The sequence below is a fragment of the Serinus canaria genome, chromosome 15, assembly GCF_022539315.1.
Source record: "Serinus canaria isolate serCan28SL12 chromosome 15, serCan2020, whole genome shotgun sequence".
Taxonomy (NCBI): domain Eukaryota; kingdom Metazoa; phylum Chordata; class Aves; order Passeriformes; family Fringillidae; genus Serinus; species Serinus canaria.
The window spans coordinates 6,113,922-6,138,928 of NC_066329.1; the positions used below are offsets into that span (position 1 = coordinate 6,113,922).

The following is a 25,007-nucleotide window of genomic DNA, read 5'->3' on the forward strand; positions in this document are numbered from 1 at the left end:
AAACGTAATTACATGTAAAAACAACACGCTAAAAAGAGTTTGCAAAACTGTGCACTGAAATCGGGGAGTGTCACAAATGAACTCGCCCTTATCGCAGTGCCCGAGCTCTGGGGACCGGCCGGGCGCTGACACCGGCCCGGGGCCGGCTCCATTTCCCGCCCCTCACCTGACGCCTCTAATGGCGCCGCGCGGCCACGTGACCCGCCGCGCGCCCCACGTGACCCACGGCCGCCGCGCCCCCTCCCCAGCGGCTGCGGTTACCGCAGTCCCCGGCCCCGCCTCCGGCCCCGCCCCCTGCCGCGTGCGGCCCCGCCCCGCGCCGCTCCCTGCGCGCGCGCCCTTGCCCCCCCCTCGTTTCCCCCCCTTCCACCTCCCGGGCCGGGCGGTGCGCGCGCGCGCGGCCGGCGGCGCCTCCTCAGAGCGGCCGCGGCGGGTTCGGCGCTGACGGGGCCGACGGGCCGAGACCGGCGGAGCGGCCGAAGCGGGCGGCGCCTCTTCCTCCCTCCTCCTCCTCCTCTCTCCTCCCTCCCGCATCCTCCTCCTCGCCCCCCTCCTCGCCCGCCTCCGCCCCCCCGCACGCAGGCACCGCGGTTCCCGGCACGGACAACATGGCGGCGGTGTCGGGGGCAGGGGCTGCGGGCGGCTCCGCCAGCGCCGGCGGCCCGGAGATGGTGCGGGGACAAGTGTTCGACGTGGGGCCGCGCTACACCAACCTCTCCTACATCGGCGAGGGGGCCTACGGCATGGTGTGGTGAGTGCGGCCGCCGGGGCAGCGCCCTTGCCCCGGACAACTCCCTCCTCCCTTCCCTCCCTCCTTCCCGCCGCCCTGCCCGGCCGCGGGCCCGGCCCGCCCTTGCCCTCGGGGAGGGGGAGCAGCTCTGTCTCGCCCTCCTCAGCTCTGCCTCCCCCTCTGTGTTCCCGAGGTTGTCTCTCCGGCATCACCTTCTTTCCTCTCCCTCCCTGCACCCCCATCCCTCCGTCGGTGGGTGCAGCTGAGCGTCTCGTTTCGTTTCGCTCCTGCGTTTATTTTCTTTAAATCTTGTGCCTCTGGAGTTGGTCGCTCTCGTTATTTCCTCCGTCTACGTAGTGTAATTGCAGACGTTCAGGAAGGGGGGGAAGGTGGTAAATCCCGCTGGCAGCCTCGCGTCCCTTCCAGTGCCCTGAGAGGGCTCACCTGGCTGCAGCAGCCCGAGGTCGTGGGGGATAAAAAAGGTGAATTTGAGCACCGGAGTTGCTGCCGCTGCCTGACTTTGCTCAGGACGTGCTGGCTGTGCTGCAGAGCTGGCCGGGTTAGTGCCTGCGTTAACGTGTGCAGGTGAAAGTTCTCTTCAGCTGTCCTAGCTCTAAATTCTATTGCATTATAAAGACTTAGTCTGAGTCTCGCTGAAAAGCTATCGTGTATGTTTGCTGTGGGTAACATCGGTCTTCTAGAGCGCCGTGAACGAACTACAAAAACCGTGAACTAACTGGATTAAGAGTGTGAGATGGATTTTTTTAGCAATCTCAGTGGGCTGGGGTGATGCTATGTGATCTGTGTATCTAATGACTGGGTTATTAACCTGCCATGCTCAGTGGCCTTAAGATTTCATATTTTGTCTTCCATTAGTTAAAAAAATCCTGTAGTCCTGAAATGACTTAAGGGATGCAGATGAAAAAGTCTTTTTTGTTGCAGTTTTATCAACTTTCTTGCAACACTGCCTCTGTTTCTTCAGTATGGTTTTTGACCAGAAGTACTAAAAGCGACTTACAGGCTGTGACTTCATGAAAGCTTTATCAGCATTAATTTCTCTCTCTAATGAGGAATCTTTTGTAAAGCAGTGCATTTCTCAGTGAGGACACCTCACAGCCTTCAGCTGTGCGCTACAGATTTTTATAGCTGTAGGTTTTTGCACATAGTCACTGAATTGTGCTGGCCTGTCAGGATGAAGTCATTGTGTGTTTCAGGGAGGGAGCTTTCATCTAGGCCTGAGTTTAGCTGAGAGATGAGCCTCTCTCTTAGAGTTTTGTGTTGTGGCCTTCACTTTTTTTTTTGCTGTGGGAAGAACCTTCAAAATGTGAATCAGAAATCCAGTTTACAGTGTAAAAATATCTTGTTATTGTTTCAGTGTTAGAAATCGCAGCAATATATCTAGTCCAAAACTTGTTGATGTAGCTTCTGGTACAGGCTGTACTTTATTACGGTTATTTTATCATCTGAACCAGGGTAAGGAAATGAGTGCAGATAATCTCAGTAGTGGCTGCACAGGTTTGCACTCACAGTCAGGTTTATGAAGGTCCTGGGGAATAGCATTGCCGAGGTGTGTGCTGGGGACAGTCCAGTTCCCTTCCACGGGTGTTAAACTGTGTGTTTCACGAGCAAAGGGAAAAGCTAAAATGTTTCACCACAGATCAGGGACTGCAAGAAGTAGCACGATGGCAGTTGATGCCCTTTTTTGGCATCTCTGTGCCAGTGAGCAGATACAGGGGAAACGGGGCCGCTTTTGCCCCTCCAATTCATGTGTGGTAAACTTCTACACTGAAGCTGTTTCCACTCCAAATCCAAAAGGTTGGGTTTTATTTGAAAACTTCTTTTGATACTTTGTGTCTGCTGTGAATGTTGTACAAAATCACTATCAAAATTTCCAAATCTCCAATTCAGTTGAAATATGCACTTGGCTCCTGTGTTTTCTGCTATAAAATTATTAACATTAAATGCCACATTATGTATTTTGTGCTCTTGATTATTGCTCTTGTGCCTTGGGTGTGAAATGACAGGGAACAAAGTCTCAGTTTATAGCATGTACATGATCAGGAAAGCGTTGGATGCACTTGCAGCACTGTCACAGCAGCTGTGCCGTGTGCTGGTGACTCGATGAAATGCGATTGCCTATCAATCCCAGCCGTGCAGGCTGTGCACTTCACTGCTCTGTGCTTCGTGTGTTGCTCTGGTTGCTAATGCAGTGAGGATCTGCAGAAGCTTCTCTCTCAGGGGGTGGGGTAGAGGGCAAGCTGTGAGCGTGCAGATGGAGATGTTTCCTGCAACTGCAAAATCCATTTGAATTTGTACACTTTAATAAAGGAAAGCAAAGCAGGCCTGGACGGTTTTGTTTTAGACCCACAGCTAATGTGGAGCTCTTCGGAGATGATGGTTATTTACAAGTGTACTGTGCCATAAGGCTTGTGAAATGGCAAACGAGTGTCATTTGGCTCTTAAAATCCCTCACTCTTTCTTGTTTTTATCCTAATTCTTATGTTTCTCCATTATTGGAGTAGGGATTTGAAAACAATAAAATGCTTTTGATTATATGTGTAAAAGGGCAAATGAAGTATTCTTAGGATAGTGCTGTTATGGTCAGTCTTCCATTTTGATTTTGCAACAGCGAGAATAATGTTTGAGAAATATTGATCACAACATAAAATACCAGTACAGGAAATAGAGGAAGATGTTGGCTGAAGAGACTCTATGTGAATGTTCTCTCATCTGGATTTGAAAACCCTTAAACGCATTTAACTATTTTCCCTAGTGCAGTCATTTTTTTACATAATCAGATTTTGAGTAAAAATAAACTCAGCAGAGCAGTGTATTTACTGCTGTGTTGTGGTTGCACTTTCTCAGCTTCTTAAGCAGAAAAGGCAGGTTATCAGGCCAAAACCCATCCTAATGTCCTCCAGTTCAACTCTGCCAGAATCGTTCAGCCTGTGATACAGGCTTTTGCTTTTTGTTGCAGAGGGTGAAGTGGTAGGAGGTGGATCCCTCTCAGAGCCCCTTTCTAACCCGTTTTTCTTTTGGTCATTCTGCATGTGAAACTAAGGGCTGAGCACAGAGCAAAGTTTGAGCCAAAATCCTCAGCACTTCCTAGGACTGCAGGACATTCTTTGAGCAATTACTTAGTCATACAGTCATGTTTGTTACTCTGACTTAATTTATCCAAATCTATGTAAATGTTGTGTTGTCTTCTTCCTCTCTGCTTTCACTTAAGAATTGTTAGTTCTTTTGAGGGGCATTGGGGTAAAGTTCTTTGAGTGACTTTCCCTTTCATTCAGTGATAGGATGTTATCAACATCAGAGTCAGATGGAACACACTTTTAGACCAGGTCTGAGAGTTTCAGAAACAACAAATTGGGAAAAGTTGTTGGGGTTGTTTCTTTCTCTCCTTATGTGGGCTTGGTTTTATTATTAGTAGTAGTATTGTTTTAAAGTAGCCTGTTAACAAGCTATACTTCAAACACACTGGAACAGCAATAAAAAGATGATAGAGTTGAGCTTTACATTTCCAGCGTGACTTGTTCTTCCTCCAGTTGGTCAGTGGTAATTTGGCAGGGATGATAATTTGATAGTAAAAAACAAATAATCATTTTGGAAAGAAATGGTGAATTGAATGTGATAGGGATGTTCTGATTTTTATCCTAGCTTTTGGAAGCTTTTTTTTGTCATCAAGCTTACATGAATGTGAAATAATATCAGTGCTGCAAATAACTGCTTATAAATCAGCAGTTGAATGCAGATGAGTGCAGTTGGAAGAAAATAATCTGCAAGCTCAAATTTTGGATTTCTTGCTCTGAATTTGCTGTGTTACAAAGAGAGCTTTGTGTTACTGATGTGCTATGAAAGAGTGACATTAGAAGTTTAGGTAGTCAATAGTTAAATGTTAAAGTAATACTGAAAAGAATACTTAAAACATTTGAAGTAGATTCTTTAAAGTTACACTTGTCTCTACTGTTTCATGGAAGTGCCCTACTTTTAGAGCATCAATAATTTAAAATTAGGAGAAACATATTAATAAAGAAACTAAAAACAGAAATAAATCAGAAATAGAACGATCTGCAAGGCATAGATATTGATGTTAAAACATGAAAATTGAATGGAATTGATGGTTGCATAATAGTTTCTTTTGAGTTACATAAAAAGGTGGATTTTGCATCCTCTGTGGGGGTCAACATGGTGGCTGGGATGGGTTGCTCAGTGGCAGTGATCAGAAGGAGCCGTTCATGTTTGTTCTGTTAACTCTTGCCTTGATCCAGAGAGACAGAGAGCCCTTCAGTGATGGAGCCAGTGCCGGGACCCGTGCCCCTGTTTGTCTGTGCTTTTAGGGAGCACAGGTTGGGTCTGGGTGTCCATACCTGGTAATTAACATGTTCTGTCTGTGTGATAAAGACAGCAGGGAGCTGATACAACTTCGCCAACCCGCCCCAGTGCAAGGATCAGAGGAGGGAATTAGGGAGTGTAATTGGCGGCTAGTTATCAGCTTCTTCCCTCTGGGGAGAAGGCAGATGTAAGCACTTCCCTTCAGTCACTCAAGCTTCTAGCACTTACCTAACCTGGCGTGGGAACCCAAAGGAGAAATTAGAGCTGCTTTTCCTGCTCTCCCCGGTGATGGACTGGTGGCCCCCACAAGCTGAGCAGCAGGGATGGGCAGCAGCCACTGGCTCCGTGTCAGAGCTGTCTTCCAGGTTTATGGAAGATAAGAGGTAGCAACTTTAGCTGTCAGCCCAGAGCAATGTGATACTGGCTTAGCTGAAGAGTGCAGCTCATGGACACTTGCATTTTATGAATAAATACACATTTTTCTAGCACAGCATTATCCATCCCATGGGAACAGAGATAACTTAGGGGTTTTCTTAGAAGCGTGCTTTATTAAGGAAATAAGGCATGTGTATATGGCTGCATCTGTCCATCTCCCATACCCGCACATATGATTCTAGTACCTGTTGCCTGCCTTCCATCAAATCTGACCGATGGTAAAAGTCCTAAAGATGGAAAGTTATTCTGCAGGTTTCACAAAAATAGGTATTTTGCTCAAGTGAAGAGAATCCTGTATGCTGCTCCACTGGGGAAGAGATTGTATTGGGTCACATGTGAGAAATCAGACTCCCCAAGGAGATGTGACATGCCCCAGTTCCACAGATAGATTTATAGCTACTCCTGAGACTAGAAATATGTATTTGTAGGAGACCAGGCTCTGTTAGTTCAGTGGCTTCTTGTTCAGGGGTGGGGATCTGCAGCCCAGAGAAGAGTTGGTGCTTTACCAATTGAGTAGGTGTAGAGCTCAGCTTGTGTTGAAAACTAGTACTTCGCCAATATAGAAGGTTTTTTTAATGCCTTCTCTGTTGATGCTTTGTCAGTTTTCAGCTGTGATCTAGAAATGAAAATAACTGATTGATTTGGTATTTAATGAAAATATTTTATGACATCTTGTTATGGAATATTTCCCAGCATAATGTAGGTTGAAAGGGACTTTCTGAGGTCATGTAGTCCAACCTCCTACTCAAAGCAGGGCTGATGTCAAAATTAGACCAAGTTGCTCAACATGTCCACTGAGTATTTCCAAAATCTCCAGGGATGGAGATTCTACAACATCTATGGGCAACTTCTGGTTTTAGTGTTAAACCAATTGTTCAGTGATAGTTTTCCCCTTAAAAACATGAGAGTTTGCCTTGCTGCAACTTGGGACCATCCCCTCTTGTCCTTTGTACTCTTTGAGAAGAATCTGGATCACTTTTCTCAGTGATTCTCCTTTATGTAACTTAAAAGAGCAGTTGGATGTTTTCCACCACTACCCCTTTTCCCCTCCTGGCCTATACAAACCCAGTTTCTTCAATTTTTTTTTCTTTCATGTCACATCTTTCAGCTCCCTATGCATCCTAATGGTTTTCTGCTGGATTTGGTCCAGTACTGGAAGGGAGGAAAACTGGATGCAGAATTCCAGATGTGCCCTCACAGCAGGCATCATTTCCCTTGACCTGCTGGCTGTGCGCATGACACAGCTCAGTCCTTGCTCAGCCTTCATCACTGGGAGCTGGCACTGCTCATGGATGTAGTTGGATGTAGTTCTGATAATTTTGAGAAGTCTTTCACTTAAAGTGAATTATTTTAGGAACTTAATAAATAATATCTGATAAAAAAATCCCAAACCCAGAAACATTTTTATTAAGTGATTTCAATTGTATTTGACTTTGATTTCCAGATGACTCAAATGAAGTGTATGGAGCTATAAATGTATTCAAAAATATAGCTTCTATGTTATTGTGTTGTAAGGGAAATAAAAATAATAGTGTAATAATATGAAATTCAGCAGTATTGTTCATTTCAGGTGATTTATCTGTGTGAAATCTGTGTTCTGTTAACTGGCAGGATGGTTATTAAAGATGCTGGTTCGCTTGTGGATGATTTTCCTTTTCAGAAGAGAGCTTGTTTTCCTTTGCTTTAGTACAACGTTTGGATATGTTTGAGCTATTCTCAAACTCATCTTTTTGCAAGGTGCACAAAAAACCAAATGCAGTTCATTGTCAGCTTTGAGCGGGCAGATTGGTAAGATAATTACAGCTTGTAATAAATGTCACTGATTCAGATGGTGTTATTTGATGGTAAGTCCTTTGGCAGGGTTTCCTGTGCTCCATCGGGGTGCAGGAGTTGGTTTCTGTTTCACCAGCATTCCTGTCTCCACCCGTTTCCGCTGGGGAGAGCCAGTGCAGGGACAGCCTCGGCTCCTCCTCAGCCCCTTCTGCCCCAGCTGCCTCCATGCTGCCTGGGCTTGTGCTGTGCCCCTCCAGCCCAGTGACCTCTTACTGGTGGATTCAGTGCTGGTTTGTGTGTGTATATGTCTTGTAGAAAGGCTGTAGTAGAAATATTTCTGTTAGATTTGGGCAGAATCTTCATGACAGTTCGGTTTTAGCAGAGTTGTGCACATGCTTTTACTGTCCATCTGTTTGTAGTACCCAAAATCACAACCTAAGTTCCCCAAGAGGAAATCTCTTCTCTTGGAAGCCCTTCTTTTGTATTTTAAGAGAATTTTCATAAAATACTGAAATACTCTGTGGTGATTAGGATGCAAATGAGAGTTTTTGTTACATGGTGGAAAGCAATTCGTCTGTGTTGTGGGTATGTTTTAAGTACAAGCAACTTGCAATTAGGCTACAGTTTATAATGTGCAATTACTTCATTTTGCAGTTTTTCTTAACGTTAGCAGCTGCCACTGCAGTACATTACTTCTTGCTTCTTCAGAAGGAAGGCTGATTGCTTCACCAAATATTGCTGATGTGTCCTGAGTAAAATTTCAGGTCATTTGAGCACTCCAAATCAATACTCCCCAAAATGCTTCAGTTTGAAATTTGCCCAATTTTATTGGGATTTGGATGTTGCAAAATATCCCAAATGACATTCAGGTTGACTTTTATATTGGATTTTTTTTTTTAGTGTTTCATAATTCTGAAATAGCTTCCTTTCAGCTACTGGAGCCAACATGTCTTAATGCTGATACCTCCTCTGAACAAACCACCAAGCTGTGAATGTGCTGAGGGTTTACTGTTGGCATGTCTTTTTAGAAACATGGAAAAAACATTCAGAAAATGCCTTGTAATCTTACACAAAGGGAAGTAACTCCTGGTAGCGGTGAGATGCATGCTCAGTGCTAGTGGTTTGGTTGTTTTGGTTTGCAAGTGAAATACTGAACCAACCATGGCAGAGTGGGCAGTAGCTATGACCTTGTTTTCATCAGTGCTTTGGGATAGTTTTCATTTTGCACTGATGTTTTTACATCAGGTTTAGAAAAATCTCTGCTTTTGAGTGTGCATGGATGATTTTGTTCTGTTTTCTGTTGGAACGAAATACTGTGAACTATCTCTTCTGAAGATTTATGTGGTGTGGAATCAATTAAATAAGCTGATTTTAGGAGGAGTATCTGGGATATAAGTCAAATTAGAACCTTAGCAGACAAAAGGCTAAAGCACACTGGAGGATTTGTTAATCCTATCAGCACTCACAGCTCTCTGGTATTGCTCTCCCTTCTCTCTAGGAAAAGGGAAGTGTTTCCTGCACACACTTTTGATTCCCGCTTTCCTGCCTGGGGATGTGGTGGTTGTTTTCCAGGCTCTGGAGTAACAGTAATGATGTTGCAGACCTGTCCTTTGCTGTCCTGGTGGGTTTTTGTTGCCCCTTGAGGAGCCTTAAGCACAGGGGGAGGAGTTGGGCACCTCATCGACTGTGTGGAGGCTGAGCTCTCCTGGGAGGCCCAGATCCCTGAGCTGAGCCTTGCAAGCTGACCTGTGCTGATCTTGGGCTGTGCTGCTGCTGCAGGGGCAGCTTTTCCCTCCATGCCTCTGCTCTGTCACTCCTTACTCCTCTCTTGTGCTGGGCCTGCACAGCTGGAGCATTTGCTGTGTTGGAAAGCTGCTTTAGCTGAAGAGTGACTTCATAAAAAAAAAAAATTGAAAGGTGAGAAGTTGAAATGACGGACACAAAGCCCCATGAGTGCTGGTGCTGACCCTGAAAGGGAATAAGACTATGCAGGTAAAGGCTTCTTTACTGGTCCTGCTTCAACTTGGAGCTGCTTTAGTTCTCTGAACTGACACAAAGAAAGGCACTGCTCCAACCAAAAAAGTGAGAAAGGGCAGGGATGTGAGGCATAAAAGGGAGAGTGAACCCAGCCCCTCCTTGGAATTCACTGAGACCTTAGGTTGTCTCATGTTGCCAAGCTCTTACAATTTTAGCCCAAAATTCATTCCCACAGGAATTTATATACAGAGGAGAAAGATAGTGATATTTAATATTGTGATATTTTATCAAAAGCAATTGGTGCCTTTGGAACGAATTTATTTCACAGATGCCAAGGGGCCTTTAAATGTAGTGAAGTTTGTTAAATTTGGCATCAATGCTATCAAAGGAAATACTGGCAGTGGAGAACCAGTAAACCTCTAAAATAGGGAAGGGAAGTGGGATGGGAAGAAGTAGATAAAGTGAGATGTAAGAGTTTTCTATTTTCTGAAGACTAACTTGAAGTGGCAAAAAACAGAGTAGGCATATGTGGTGGTTTGAAGTCAGTGTTCTACAGCTAAAGGTGTAGAAAGAAAAATATAGATTAGAAGAGATTGAGAGAATTGATTTTTTTTCCAAACAACTAAGATTATTCAAAGCACTATAAAATTAAATAACATCTTTAGCGAAATGATACAGAACCTTGAGTGAAATAGCCAGTGTTAAGGTGTAGTTCTAGAACTGCTGCTCTTCATAGTTCTGTTTAGTAGGTGCTAACAAAAAACAAGTCATCTGGTCTGCCACACCCAGGATTATGAATTGACTGAGCTTCTGGCAAAAGTAATTAATTTAACAGACTCCATTTTGCATGACTGGCTATTCAGTTTCAAAATACTAGGAGTGATCTAAGGAATTATACTATTAAGTAATTATTATGTGCGTAGTAAGTAGCTTAAAATTGAATTTTTTGTAAGGATCCATCAAATATTACTTTTCAAATTCTGAAAAATAAAATTGTGCCTTTTGTAACCTATTAGAGCCTAGAATGGTTTGAGTTGGAAGGGACCTTAAAGATGAAGTAGAGGCAGCCCCCTGCAGGGACACTTTCCACTGGACCAGGTTGCTCCAAGCCCTCTCCAGCCTGGTCTGGAACGCCTCCAGGGATGGGGCATCCCCAGCTGCTCTGGGAAGCCTGTGCCTGTGTCTCACCAGTATTAATTAGATTTATTTGAGCAGATACAGTGAATTAAAAAGAAAGCAAATCTTAGGAAGTTATGAAAGTGCCTTAAGAATTTGTGGTGTGAAGGGCAGAAACCTGTAGTAGATCAGATCTGAGTAAAATCACTTCAGAGTAATTATTCACCTTTGTCATGGGAGGAAGGAGTTGGCGTAATTGTAGCAGGAAGCTTTACTATCAGGATGGATTTGGATTGTTAAAAGGAAGATGACTGAAGCAGTAGGTGGTAGAGGTGAAGGCAGTGCTGTTCCAGTTTGACCCAGTAAGCCTCAGAGGTTAACTAAAAGCACAGTGGAGTCTGCAGCTCCAGTTCAGCTTCAATGGGCACCTTGCAATGGACTTGAGGTACAATAAAGGACACTGAGAAATTATATTTCTTTTCTCCCTTGTTGGTTTTTTACTTGTTTGTTGGTTTTTGAAGAATATAATAGTGAGGTAACTCCATTTTCATGGATTGCTGACTTTCCTACATGGCAGGGGTTAGTCTGTAAAACTAAATGTTTAATGGAGGAAAGTAGAAGTGTATTAAGATGCCCCTGTTTCTGTAGTTTATTTCCTGAATTCTCAGGTGACAAACCTGAGAAATGCTTTGTTATTGAGAACCTCTTCTAGAGACAGCTGAGAAATCAAAATGAAACTGTGACATGGGTTGTCTTTTTATAAATAGGTTTCTTGAAACACAGCAAATGTATCCCAATATAAGTAGGCACTTGTTCCTTCTAAAACCAGGTGCTGATTTTGTAAATTAGTCTTAATAAAAAAGTCTAATGAATAATACACTTGTCTTCAAAATATTATGAATAAATGGAGGAAAGTAACAAATATTTCTAGTAAACGTAGGTGTTTACAGTTGGCTGCAAAAAATACATTCAACAGTGTAAAAATGACACATTACTCAGTGTCCTCGAATAATCTTTGACTATTTTTATCCTTTTTCCAGTCTTTTCTCTGTATTAAAAAGTCATACACTGTAGCTGCTCTCTGTGGTTTAATAATGTAGAAGAAGAAAGTAATTCTGAAGAATCTGGAAGGGTTAACATCTGATTATTAAAAAAACAGCTCCAAACAAAAGACCAAAACCCTCTGCAAATCTGCATTTCTGCAAACCATCTTCGTCATCCCCAAAAGTTGTAGCGAACAGTCTGTTAGAGTGGTTGTTACTGTTTCATAATATTGCATTATTTTATTTACAGGAGTCTTAAAAATAAGTTTAAGCTATTTGCATTGTAACTTGATAAATGTCAGCATGTTGTGGAAATGTCCGTGATTGAGCTAAATGTAGACTGAATGAAAAGAATAAAGATCTCCTAGATCAGCTTGCTTGCTGGGAATTATTTTTGCCTTTCCTATTCTGTGAGTAAGCCGAATTACCCAATATTTCACAAAGATTCTTATCTCTGGATATGCCCTTGGAATCATGTTTCCACAGCAACACAAAGCTACTGATTAAAAAAATCCCTTTTAAACTTTAAATCAATCTTTTATTTAGAGTTGTAATTAGGATGTTTGCCGGTGGCATTGTGTATTTCGTGTGTGTTTGCTGAGAGCAGCCTGTAAGACAGCCACGAGGTGAATAATCCTCGAAATGTTGGAAGAACATCCCGTGGTGGGGGAAGCCTGCAGGCAGCGTGGCAGAGGAGCAGGCAGTTGTTTTTCAGCGTGAAGGACCAGCCCCGTGTGGGATGCAGGGACTGCCAGGAGCTGGCTCCTTTCCTGCCGGCAGCTGCGGCGTGCTCTCACTTGTTCCAGTTCTGCCCCAAATGAGACATGCGAGGAATAGGAATGGGTGGAAGAACATGCAGCAGGCATTGTGGGCAGAAGAGGCTGAGCTTTGGCACTGGGCCACACGTGCCTGGAGAAAGCTTCCCTTGCCCAGAGTTCATGGGAGAGGGGCGCCTGCCCGAGGCCGCCCGAGCAGGCAGCGCTGTGGGCTCAGAGCTGCGGTGCCTTTCTGGTCACTGCTCTTGGAAGCAGCCCCGCCCTGCACTTCTGGTTAAAAAGGAAGTTGGTACTAGAGAGTAGAAGGATAAAAACTGGTTTTAAAAGTTATGTGGTCCAAATTCTTGGATTTTAAATACTCATTTGTTTATTTTGTGCAGCTGCGCCTAACGTTTTTCTTAGTCAAAACTTTGTTATGTATTTACAAGATAATCAAAATCGGGAACGATAAACTCTGCTGCTGGGGCTTGTATTGATTTTCACACAATGTTGCAAAAGTATCAAAATAACGGTGCCATTGCAGATTGTCACAGTTTAGTAACCACGGCTTGAAATAGGAATAATGTTGTGGCTACAACAGTTGGGCAGTTGCAAAATCTATATTTAAATTTATCACATTACAGATGAATAGCACTCACAGCTCAATGGTTGCTGCTTCAGCTTGTGAGGCTGCACATGATTGGGGTGGAAATAAATCCTCCCTTATGAATATTTAAAGTGTCGGTGTCTAGATTCATCATAATGGGACTGCTCTGTGGGTGATGATCAGTACATGTGCTTAACGATTAGAAACTAAGAGCAACAAACTGGCACCCTAAGAGTTCTTAATATGGGAACTGTTATTCCCACTTTACAGATTTTTATCTTCTCTGGAAAAAAGTCAAGATATTAGAAAGTTCCTGACTTCAGAAGATGTCCCAGTTAACTGCTTCATTGCAAATATAACCAGCTGTTGTGAGGTTTAGTAGAAGCTGACAGCCCAGACAAATAGGTTACACTGTGCACACTGGGACAGCACTGCTAGAATGCAAATAATCTAAATTTAGAATGCACTGGGAGGTGGATGGGATGTGCTGTGGAGCTGATCCTGGTCGGACTGCAGGGGGAGCACGGGTGATCAGGAGCTGCAAATGAGATCAGTAATTGCAGCTGCGGCTGCAACCCGCAGAGATGAGCCGTGCATGGGCTGCAGGGAGATGCACCAGGGCCTGCATTTGCTCCTTCAGAGTGGTTTTGTTTGCAGCTACTGGAATGCACACTATGAGCAGCATATTTCTTCCACAGAGTTCTGGGGAGGAGTGTGTAAATCTGCTGCTGGTGGCAGGCAATGAACGGCTGGATGGGGGGAAAGCTTGGGACGTAGTTCAGTCTGCCTTACAAAGGACCCAGTTCTGTGAGTTTAAGGGGTTCCTGCACAGTCAGTTATTTCCATAGGGCTTCATAGGCCACGTAGGGGTCTGGTTGTAGCCTGACTCTACAATGCCACTAAAGTTCGGTCTAATGTGTAGCTTTTACACTTTCCTATAGCACGTGTCAAATCGAGAAAGCATTTTTAAAGGGTCACAGAGTTTACTTAAGCAATATGTGCTTTAAGGGCTGTGGCTGAGAATGTGAAATAGTGTTAACCAGATAATACAGATTCTCAATGTACCTGCATTATGCATGACATTTAAAATATTATGCACCAGCAAGTGTACATGACTGCTTGTATGATTAGCTTCTTGCTCATAGAAGTTGAGATAATCCCTTGGATGCTTAATCAAGTTACAGGAAGGCTTATATTTCAAAAAGTGTGACATCAGAAATAAATCCAGTGTCCCTTTTAATGTTTCAACTAGACAATATTTCAGTTTTCCTCCCCTCAGCTGAGGCAATGGAAGCTTAGCTGTGCTAGTGATGACTGTATGGAGAAGGTACCCCGGAGAGGAAACTGATTGCATCTTTATTCCAAATATGCAGCTTTTTTCCTCAGTGAACCCAATGTATTTTAGTTGAACCATCAGAAAGCAAAATTAGCCATCCTTTTCTAAATGACAGCATAAACCTTTTGCTAAGAAATGCTTAGGACTGTAGGCAAAACAGCTACCGGAGAAGAAATCTTGATATGTTTAATTGATGAATTCATGTTCATTTAATCTGTAGAAGGAAAGGGAACATATTTTCCATCAATAAGCAACCCTTGCAAAGCAATAACTGATTTATCAAATATTTTAAGAGACTGGAAGCTTTTATATAAGCAGCATGAATGGGTAAATATTGGCATTTTGCCTTTTTGTACTCTGCATAGCTGCTGCTGTCCAGTCCTTTGAAAGGAAGTAAGATTCTGCATTGTGGCAGAAAAAATGCTCACGTCAGTACAGAGGAGGAGGCAGGAGGTTTGTTTATAATGATGAAATGGCCCATAGGATTCTTTCATTTCTTTCCCAAATCCAGGTTGTTCATGCTTCAGAGTTATTTCTGGTTTTGTTTTCTGCTTGTGACAGACCTCACTGGTCTATTGTAAACACCACAGGTGATGAGCTAAGAAAATTACTGGAGCCCAAGTGCCCTTGGAGGGGATGCCAAGTTCCACTTACAGCACTTGGTTATTATCTATTTTGGGACTGAGGAACTGCTAATGTGTTATCTATACATATGCAGCAGCAACAGTTGTAATGAATGCTTGCTCAGCATGTGGCATTTCAAAGCTCCCCCGTGGAGCATTTGAGTTCAGTGTTTTTAGAGGCAAATAAGTGGTGTTGTCTGTGGGTGCTGGCCAGGGGATGCAGGCAGGTCAAAGGAGTTGAATGGGAAAACCGTGCAAAAAGGATGTTACAGGATGTTACAGTTACACATGTATGTGCTGTATGAAGATCTTCCTTATGACCCTAACTGACTGAATTGAATCATGAAAGAAATGAAAGAAATTTTAAACAGTTTTGCATCCAGTGATGACAGTACCATCTCAAAAACCTTGTTGCACCGTATTTCTGCTTAGTTGTCAAAGAGCCTTGATGTGGCCAGGCATTTAAATTCCTCTAAGTTCTCCTTTCTAATTGGATTTTTGCATGTTATTCTGCTTTACCTGGTCACCAGGTACCTGGGCATCTCAGCAGAGTAAGGCAAATTAAAAGTGTGGGAATGGAGTTCTGAGCTCCTGGAAAGAGTCATGTAAATGTAGGAGGCAGTGAGTTCCTTACCATGGGTCACAGTCACTGTGATCCTCATTGTGCTGCTGTCTGCTTCCACTCCATGTGTGTACCTGGATACAGCTTTCTTTCCTCAAACTCTTGTTACCTTTGGAGTTGAACTTGGCAAGGTGTTGTCACAAGTTCTCCATCCCTTTTGTTCTTCCATGTCAGTTGTGGAGGTGCTGACAGTGTAGATTGATGGAAGCACGAAAGATTGTGTCAACTGCTATTACTTGTGGGAGCTGGACACAGGATGTGGTATTCTGCTGCTTAAGAGGTGATTTCTGAAGGTTTTTCTGCACCCCAAAGTGAATGGGTTAACTCTAGATGAACTTTCTCAAAATTCTGATGATTGCAGCATATAGAAAACACCTCAGACTTGGTTGTTGCACAGGCTGATAAAGAGGACAGATACCTTTCTCTTTGTTCAGGACCCATGAATCAGAGACTCCAGGTCAGCTGGGAAAGCCAATGGTTGTGGAGACCCAAATAGGCTGGTGAAAGAACAACAGTGTTTTGTCAGCTCACCAAACTAAAAGATGTGTCACTGCCACCTCTCCCCATGTGATAAAAATAAATGAAACAAAATGCACCCCACCCCGTATTAAATGAATTCACATTCTTTCTTTCTGAATTGAATGAATTTAATGTTCCTTGTAATTGATGTTATTGATTCTCTTCTAGTTCTGCTTATGATAACGTCAACAAAGTCCGAGTTGCTATAAAGAAAATCAGTCCTTTTGAGCACCAGACATACTGCCAGAGAACTCTGAGAGAGATCAAGATCCTGCTGCGCTTCAGGCATGAGAATATTATTGGAATAAATGACATTATCAGAGCTCCAACTATTGAACAGATGAAAGATGTGTATCCTTTCAAAGTGTTATTTGGCATCATTAGCAATGGTTGCCTCCTCTCTTTTGATTGTTTCTTCCCCTTCATCCTCTTTCTTCCTAAATGTTAATAAAAGTTGGTTTCTATTATTGTAAATCAAAAGGGAAGTTAATAGTATTTGATCAGTTTATAGTTTTGATGTAGATGAGCACTGTTTTAATTCTTTCTTTTCCAGGAAAAGAGAATAATTTCTATCTTCCAAGGCAAAGAACTCAACATTGTAGAGAAAATTTAGTTTAGTCATATAATTCTAAAACTATATTTGCTCTTAGTAGAGCTGCTGTTACAACTGGTTGCTTTGATGAGAAAGTAAAATGGCCAGACTGCTATAATTGTCTCAAATTTTCTTGAATTAAGGGGGAAGAAAATTTTACTGAACTCATTCCTGTCAAAGCAAAAAAAGAAACCAAAAAAAGCCCCTTCTTTTAATTTTCATTGCAATCTTAATTAAAAAAATAATCTGAACTAGTATATTGGCTTTTAACTTTGGTAAGAGCAGTTCTGTTGTGTTCAATGTAGCATGATAAATATAGAGAGAGTAGAGAAGAACAGTTGAATTTTTAAAGTGGGGAGATGGTAGAGAAAATTGATCAGAAATGATGAGATCTTCTACATTCCTGCTTTTATGCAATTGCAAACAAGTATCTTGGAAGCTTATTACTCATTAATCAAAAAACCACCCTTTGTTTCTTGGCAAGCAGGATAGGAATCAGATGAAATTAAGATTCCGTAAAAGTCAAGCTCTACTATGAAGAAATAGAGGTTTATGATGATTAATTTGAGAGGATCACATGCTGGTGCCTCTTTATTCTATAAAGGGCTGCATCATGTAACTGGATTGATTGGATTCCAAACTTCTAAAGCAAGAATCAGCTACACGATGTCATAATTGTCATCAAACAGAAAAATAAGAGAGAAGAGATGTTCTAGAAGTTTCCTTGGGTACTGTATGTTGATATCTGACATGACACCAAGTTTTTTTGCTGCCTTACATCTAATACCCCACAGATACATTGTGCAAGATCTTATGGAGACTGATCTTTACAAGCTCCTAAAGACTCAACACCTCAGCAATGATCACATTTGTTACTTCCTTTACCAGATTCTGAGAGGGTTAAAATATATCCACTCAGCCAATGTGCTTCACCGTGACCTCAAACCTTCCAATCTGCTGCTTAACACCACATGTGATCTCAAGGTGAGCTGAAATTTCTTACAGATTTTCCTGACGTGGTTTTCGTAAATGAGCTGCTGTAGCCATGAATGTGGGGTTTTTACTGGGTATTGTGATTTTTGTCCAGGAAAGATTGCCAAAACATTATTTGGTTTGATAAAATAATTATCAAGATTTGAGTTACTAAGAATCCGTTAGACTGCTGTAATGAGTGCATCACTGTTTCCATCTGGAGGCTGACTTGGAAACAGCCTCTTTGAAAGCTGGGTGAAAATACTGATCTTAAGCCGCATCATGTTTACCTCAAAAGTAAACTCAGAACTGTGTATGTTTCAAGATTTGGTTTTTCTGTTTACACTGCTAATGTTTTGTTGTTGGAAAAGGACTTCATATTAGTGGGCAGCTAAAGAGGCATGTGAGATTCGGTGCTGATTAAATGCATGGCAATTACTTAGGGAGGGAATGTTCCTAATTTGCATTTCCAGTGATCAGCTCTGTACTCGTTAATACTAGAGAAGGATGAGCTTAGAGCTGTTATGATTCTTGGAAAATGTCAGCTCAATGCTTAGTGGCATTCAGTAAAGCAAACCAAGTGTGAAGAAATAGAACAGAAATAGAGAATAAAACAGAAAACATGCCATTCTGTACCTTTCAGTTGGTTTTGAGTCTGTGATCATAGTTATTACACTTCTGCCAGTGATATGAGGGGAGCAGGATTTCAAAGTACTGCTCTCCATAACACAAAGAGCTATTTAGCCTGGGTCTCCTCTGCTGGGAGATACTGCATGAGGAAGAGAGGAATCCTGTAGAATTTGCCAGCATTGATAACGTTATCAGTGGCAAAGGGACAGTGACTGGGGAGCAGCTGTGTTCACTGTCTGTACCTATGGAAAAGGATGGCAGTGAGGAAAGGAGCAGGTGAAGTTTACTTGCAGCAGTGTTAAGCTGTGGAATTTGGTATCATAGAGCACCCTAGATAGTGCAGTTTTTAAAAAAACACCAAGCAAGTTAGCAGGAAAAAACCCTCATTGAGTGCTCCCTGTGGTTTAGAGTCGCACAGTGGCAGATCCATGGAAGATGAGAGAGGCATTGGAATTTGTTTGCCTTTTCACTGTATATATAAATACAATGTATATATTTCATGTATTTGCTGCTGGCCACTGATGGAGTGGAACTGCTGAGTTTACAGTGCTTGATCCCAGGTGGTACAACTGTGTTTGTTGAATACTGTCTTGCTCCTAATTACCCTTTGATTTTTAGTGTAGCTCTAACTTTCTCAATAAACAAACCACAAAATAAAAATACCCTCTTCAAAGTGTGAACCAGTTGTGGGCTGTACAGGTTTGTCACAATTCCAAGAGTGTCACACAATGCTTTGCTGTTCCTATGCTGGTCCATTCTAAAGACTGGCTCCATGCTCAATTCTGTCTATATAGTGAAAACTCACAATTAATAAAACAACCAAGAATTGTTACCTGCTGAGGCAGGCATGAAAGGAAGGTGATGAGAGAGGGATTTTTTGGAAGGAAAGCTGCAAGTTAGTGTTTGTTTCAGGATTTTACTTCTTACTCAGGAGCTGCAACTGTTTGAACCACCATCTGATCAGTAGCAATTAAACTTAATTTCTCTGTTTCCTTTTATACAAATACAGAGGCACAGGCTATTCAACAATACAACTGCAGATATTTCAGTATATTAGTGGTACTGTTGGTGTCATTTCATTTGCTTAGTAAATGGTTGCATGTACATGATCCTCCTAAATCTTCCCATCTGCTTGATAACTTCATCCAATTTTAAGCCATTTCTGTTTAAAAAACCCTGATACTGATAGCAAGAACATTGTTTACAAGAAGTGGAAGCTAAATATATAGCTTAGGATGCTGGTTTTATTTATTTTTTTTTAATTTATTTAGCCGGGAAGTGATTTCTTCTGTCTCAGTAGCATCTGTTCTGTTTCTCCAAGGCATGAAGTACTGACTGATTACCTGGGTCTTTCATTATGTAGTTTTTTATTCTGTGCTATGACTTAGTCAAAATGCCAAGAATATTTGCCTGTTATTATATTGATCTCAGATTATTTATTTTATTTTTGTTATTGTTTTCATTCATGTGGAGAAGCCTAAAAAGCAGCTCCTGGTGCTTTGCCTGCTATGCATCATCATTTGTACAGGCACAGTGGCCCCACAGCCCCTCCAGCAGTGCAGCTGCTCTCTGGGTGTCCCTTGGGCAGGGTGAGAAGGGTCTGCCCTCCCCAGCTACAGCCAGGGCTGTGCCTGTCCCTAACCCGGGGCTGCAGGCAGAGCCCTGGATCTCCAGCGTCCCTTTCACTCTGTGCTATCACTCCTGGCAGCTCTGCAGCCAAAACCTCTTCCTTGCAGCTTCAACCTTGAAGTCTTTCTCACTAATGGTGTTTCTGCTTTTCTGCTTAACCTGTTTCTGCTCCAGTCAGCAGGGGCTTTTTGTCATTTTAATGAGTTCTGGTTGTCATTATTCTTCCTTTCCATCCCATGAGCATTTTTCTACTTGAGTTGAGAGATTTAGAGACATCTTCTGTAATTCAGTTCTTGCTTTTCACTGTGGACCAGTGTCTTTTTTCTTTTGTTTTAATAGTGACAAACCCTAGTGCTTTGCTTTTGTGTAATGCTGAAATTCTGCACAAGTCTCTTTGCCTATAATCTTATCTAGCTTTTTCGAGGTTAGGAGGAAGAGATTACAACAGTTTTGCCTGCTGCATAATTATTTTCTGGAGTCTCTAAGCTGTCCTCTACAGTTTCTTAGTTTCTGTTTTTAGAGGAGGCTCTTCTGATTACTTGTACCGAGTCTCTTTATGTAAGCTAATTGCACACAAGGCAGCTGCTCTGTTCTTGTAGCCTGGGAGAGCCTTGCCATGCTTTTGAAAGGTTCTTTTTGGGGTTGTATTCTAAGGATTCGGTGAGCTGGGTTTATTTTTTTAATATGTAGCTAAAGTAATGGCATGCAGCTTGGCTTATGGCATTCATCTTTGCCTTTTCTTCAGACCCTCTGTGTAACAGCCAGCTGCTGAGTCTTGTCTTTCAGATACAGCTTTTAGTCAGGTGAAGTATTTCTTCCCTAACTGCTCTATCAGTTATTTTACTGACAGGGTGTCCCTACAGGAAAGTTTAGAAATATCTGCTAGGGCAAAGTGAAGTTTCTGTGGTTTTGGTAGGATTTATCATTAGTGACTTTATTGACTGCAGCCTATTTTCACTTCACATTTTCAATATAATCACTGTACACAATTAACTATCTAAGAGTAAATATTATAAAACAAATGTAGCAGAGGAAACTCCCACTGTTTGCCACTCCTACATTTGATGCTTAGTTTTCCTAAAAGTCTATATTCTTTCATGGAAATATACTTTGTGGGGCATTCATAACCTGGTATTTTTGGGGAGCAACAGAAGCTTGGGAATGTGTCTAATGTGCCACTCAACAACCTTGCCATTGACCTTTGGGACAGTAAGAAAGGAGCAGCTGCTCTGCTCTACAGCAGTCTGTCTTCACATTTTCAGTTTTCTTAATTTCTCTCTAGACACTAAATAGCTCTGAAAGCCATTGAGCCTCCTTACCAGAGCATAACTAAAACCACCTTTTTCTTTTTGCTGAACTCACTAGTCTAAATTGGTGTTTGTTTTTCTTTTCATAGTTAATAAAACAGTTGATAAAACTGTTTTCCTTATAAGGTGTTGAGAAATACTTTCTTGCTTGTGTTTTGTTTTTGGAGGGTTTTTTTTTTTGTCTTTTAGGCTTATGCTTCCTTCAACAGCCCATAATCTCTCCAGCCTACCATTATCTCATTATTGGATAGGTTGTTTCATATGCAAAAATGCAGTTATGATGATAGCATTTGTAAGATAGGGTGTTGAACTTGGTTACAAATGTGTTGGTTGCTAATTAGGTTTTCTCGAAGTCTTATTGCTATTCTTTTTGTTTTCTGGTGAGTTTCTGAGAGGTTGGAGCAGTGCATCTTTGCCTGTTTGGCAAAGGTGCTGTAAGCAAGCCTGTAGTGGAACATAAATTGTGAACTGTTTCTTATTTTTACTTATTCTTACTGGCCCCTGAATGGCAGTTGGATATTCTTTGTAATTGATCCAAACCATTTTTCTTCACCATTGTGTAATAACTTTTCTAAAAGCATAGGTTGCCGTCTCTGCATTTGTAGGTGTTGCATCATTGATTGAGGAATGGTGAATCAGTAATGTTGGAGTGTTGGAAATGTGTGTCTAATGTGCCTTTTTTCCCCTGTTTACTTCTCTAAAACCAGATTTGTGACTTTGGATTGGCTCGCGTTGCAGATCCCGATCATGATCACACAGGATTCCTGACAGAGTATGTGGCCACACGTTGGTACAGGGCTCCTGAAATCATGCTGAATTCTAAGGTAAGGGCCACAGTGAGCTGCTGGGGTGCTGCTGTTGCTGCTTATTCCCTTGTGAGTTCCAACTGTGCTTGGAACAGCAAGCCCTTCTGTGTTTTTAGGATCAGAACGCACGCACAGTCTTAGGGAGAAGTGGACAGGGTTTCCAGTAGAGCTACTGGCTTGAAATAAGTTGTGATTCCAGAATCAGTTACTGGGTACTAGAACTGAGAAATCACGTGCTCGACTTCCACACCTCCAGTTCCTTGCAAGTCACGAGACTGCTTCCATCACCTGCTGTGCCACTGAGCAGGACAGGCGTGGTAGGAATGAGCATTCCGCTGCTGCCTCCATCAAGGCTGCAAATGTTGCCTTAATGTCATCTTGACATCTTAATTTAGGTTTAGAATGTGTAATGAGGGTGAATCTGATTCTGAATGAAGGCATGTGATCCTTCTTATGTGTCAGTCTTAATTGCATTCCCATAGTCTTCGTGAAATCATTCCTTTGGGTTTTATATATTTGGAATTACTGTTGTGTTCTGTGGCTGTTTTAAGGTGCATCCAATCCTTGTGTGGGTGTTCTTCAGAATCCCTGTGTTCAGTCCCACAGCCAGACACTTGTTAGCAAAACACCTGGGTGACACCTGGAGCTGTATTTTGTATTCTGGGACAGCCGTTGTTCCTGTGTAGGATTTACAGCTTTTCCAGTTGGTAGATTTGTTTTGGTGTGTCAGTAGCGTGCTCAAGCACTTTGTATTTTAAACGCACATCTTGTATTTTAAATCCTCACCAAGGCCACAGCACTGAGCTATCCACTTCCACTTATCAAAGGCTTTCACAACAAATCTATTTTGTGTTTGTAAGAGGTGGTCAGGTTAAAAATTCCTGGCTTCATGTGTGATTTCTTTTATAACTCTGGTGCCTTGAGCACAAATGGTGAAAGGATGACCTCATGAGGAGCTGGTGCCCAGGGGAGGGGCAGTGGCAGCAGGCCAGGCACAGTGGGGCTCTGTCACTGACAGGTGTCACTGCTGTGCCTTTTCCTGTGGATGGCAGGGGTTGCCCATACACATGGATATCCCACTGTCTGTTCCATTCCTGTTATACCCCAGTGACTGCTGTGGTCTCCTCCCAGCTTCTTCACCTCTTCCTGCCTGTTGTGTTGTACAGAGCAGCCAACCAGCAGCCATTGATTTGGCCATTTCCCCCTTTGCCAAAGGCCTGGTCCTGGAGTGCTGCTTAGAACCCTCAGGGACAGCTGCTTTCACACGTGTTCAGCACTCTCTCAGGGGCTGTGCAATTCAGAATACCTGGTTTCCAAAATGTTTTAGTTTAAATTGGTTATAAAATTAGGGAATCTCAACAATTTGCAGTTGGTAACAGATTTAGTTAAACTTTAAAAATCATTTTTGAAAACTGTCTCTTGAAGACTTCAGTTCTTGCTACCCCTTCAAAGTAGTGTTTTGATATATGGTTCTTAATTATTTCATTTGTACAGAAAAACCAAACAGCAGGAGCAAGCACGATTCATCTAAAAAAGAAAAAGATGATTTGTATGCACTTTCACAGCTTACTAAAGTAACATGTTGCTGCTCTTATACAAAAATTTGACAAAAATGTGTTTCTGCTTCACTTGCAGGGTTACACCAAGTCTATTGACATCTGGTCAGTGGGCTGCATTCTGGCAGAGATGCTCTCCAACAGACCCATCTTCCCAGGAAAACACTACCTTGACCAACTTAACCATATCCTTGGTAAGCTTTATGGGAAAGCAGCATTTCCACATCCATCTGTCTCTCTCCATTGTTTCTGGCAGCTGGGCTGGTCTTTCTCCAGTGGGTCACTGTGTAGGGTGTGGATCTGCAGGGTGTCTGCTGTCCCCTCTCCTTATTTTTGCAGCAATTGCTACAGGTAATCATTGTTTTGGGGACAACTAGAGGATACTTAGCAATTTATTTACTACATCAGCAGATATATTTTTAAAATAAAATTTAAAAAATATCTATTATTAGGTCCAGGTCAAGTTTTTTAAAATTTCTTTTCCCACCACTTACTGGGATCTTTCTAAGAGATTACAGATCATTAGAAAACTCAGATCCATTTATTTATTTAACCAATGGTTTTTAGTAAAAGTTTCTAAAAACTACTCAGGTATTCTCTATCCTTAAAACATTTGGTCTGAAATCTCCTTCCCAGCAGTTTTAATACTGAGTTTTAGCAGATATGATACAGCTGTGTTAATGTGATTTTCATAGAATGCACTATTGTTTGTGTTTATATTTTTTAGGTATACTTGGATCCCCTTCCCAAGAAGATTTGAATTGTATAATAAATTTAAAGGCCAGAAACTACTTGCTTTCTCTACCACACAAAAATAAGGTACCATGGAACAGGCTGTTTCCAAATGCTGACCCCAAAGGTATTTTATACTCTATTACATTGTATCAAAGTAATGGCAGGATGGGAGTTTCTATAACCTAAGAATTTATCTTTATATTGGAAAGAGAACATGCAGGTGCCTTAAAATTGCACTGTAAATCTAATATCAAATCATAAACCAGCACAAAGCCCTCACACTAGTTTATCTTTTTAATGCAATTCTAGTAACTCTAAGATTACCTGTTTTGGAGTTTGGTCTTTAACTGACATGTGAAATCCAAACTCTTGTCACGGTCCTTGGAAGCACAGTACATTATTCAAGTGCTGATCATCAGCACTGGATTTTGACACTGGCATCAAACAAGTCTTGAACTCTGTTTCTAACATCAGGTAGGAGGCAGCTTTCTGCTGCTGCCCTGGATAGAGTTTTGCAGACTGTGCATCAGCTGTAGGTTAAACAGGGTCTTGTCAGTGGGTGGGATCCTTAGGTATCATGAAAGCTTAAAATGTAAGGGTTAAAAAATTCAGTTAGGATGTGTGGAGCAAAAGTTATAAAAGCAAGCAATATAATTATTGTTAACCTTTCTTAATAAGGCTTTAGTAAAGGGTAAATATGGGTTTGCTAGATAGCTATCAATTTACCTTTTATACTCAACTTTGTACAGTTTAAGGGTGGTTGTGTTCACAGTACAGTGCTCTTTTACCTGCTGTAGCACAATTCGTAAGTCACTTCTTTTTTAACTGATATGATAATTTAGTCTTAGTGGAGATGATCAGGTACTGAATTACCATGGAAAAGCTGATTTCTGCAGATGGAACTGTATG

The 25,007-nt window shown here is 42.0% G+C and overlaps 1 protein-coding gene across 2 annotated transcripts in view; it reads left to right on the forward strand.

Moving 5' to 3' along the window:
• Nucleotides 1-389: 389 nt before the first annotated feature.
• The window catches only part of MAPK1 (mitogen-activated protein kinase 1), a 33,132-nt gene continuing 8,514 nt past the window's right edge, over nucleotides 390-25,007 (forward strand). For both annotated transcript variants that reach the window (XM_018916539.3, XM_009092338.4), the window contains exons 1-6: nucleotides 390-751; nucleotides 16,040-16,222; nucleotides 17,258-17,447; nucleotides 21,709-21,825; nucleotides 23,443-23,557; nucleotides 24,091-24,222. In XM_018916539.3, coding sequence (XP_018772084.2) covers nucleotides 609-751; nucleotides 16,040-16,222; nucleotides 17,258-17,447; nucleotides 21,709-21,825; nucleotides 23,443-23,557; nucleotides 24,091-24,222 — 880 coding nt within the window. In that variant the 5' untranslated portion in view covers nucleotides 390-608. The remainder of the gene's footprint in view (nucleotides 752-16,039; nucleotides 16,223-17,257; nucleotides 17,448-21,708; nucleotides 21,826-23,442; nucleotides 23,558-24,090; nucleotides 24,223-25,007) is intronic.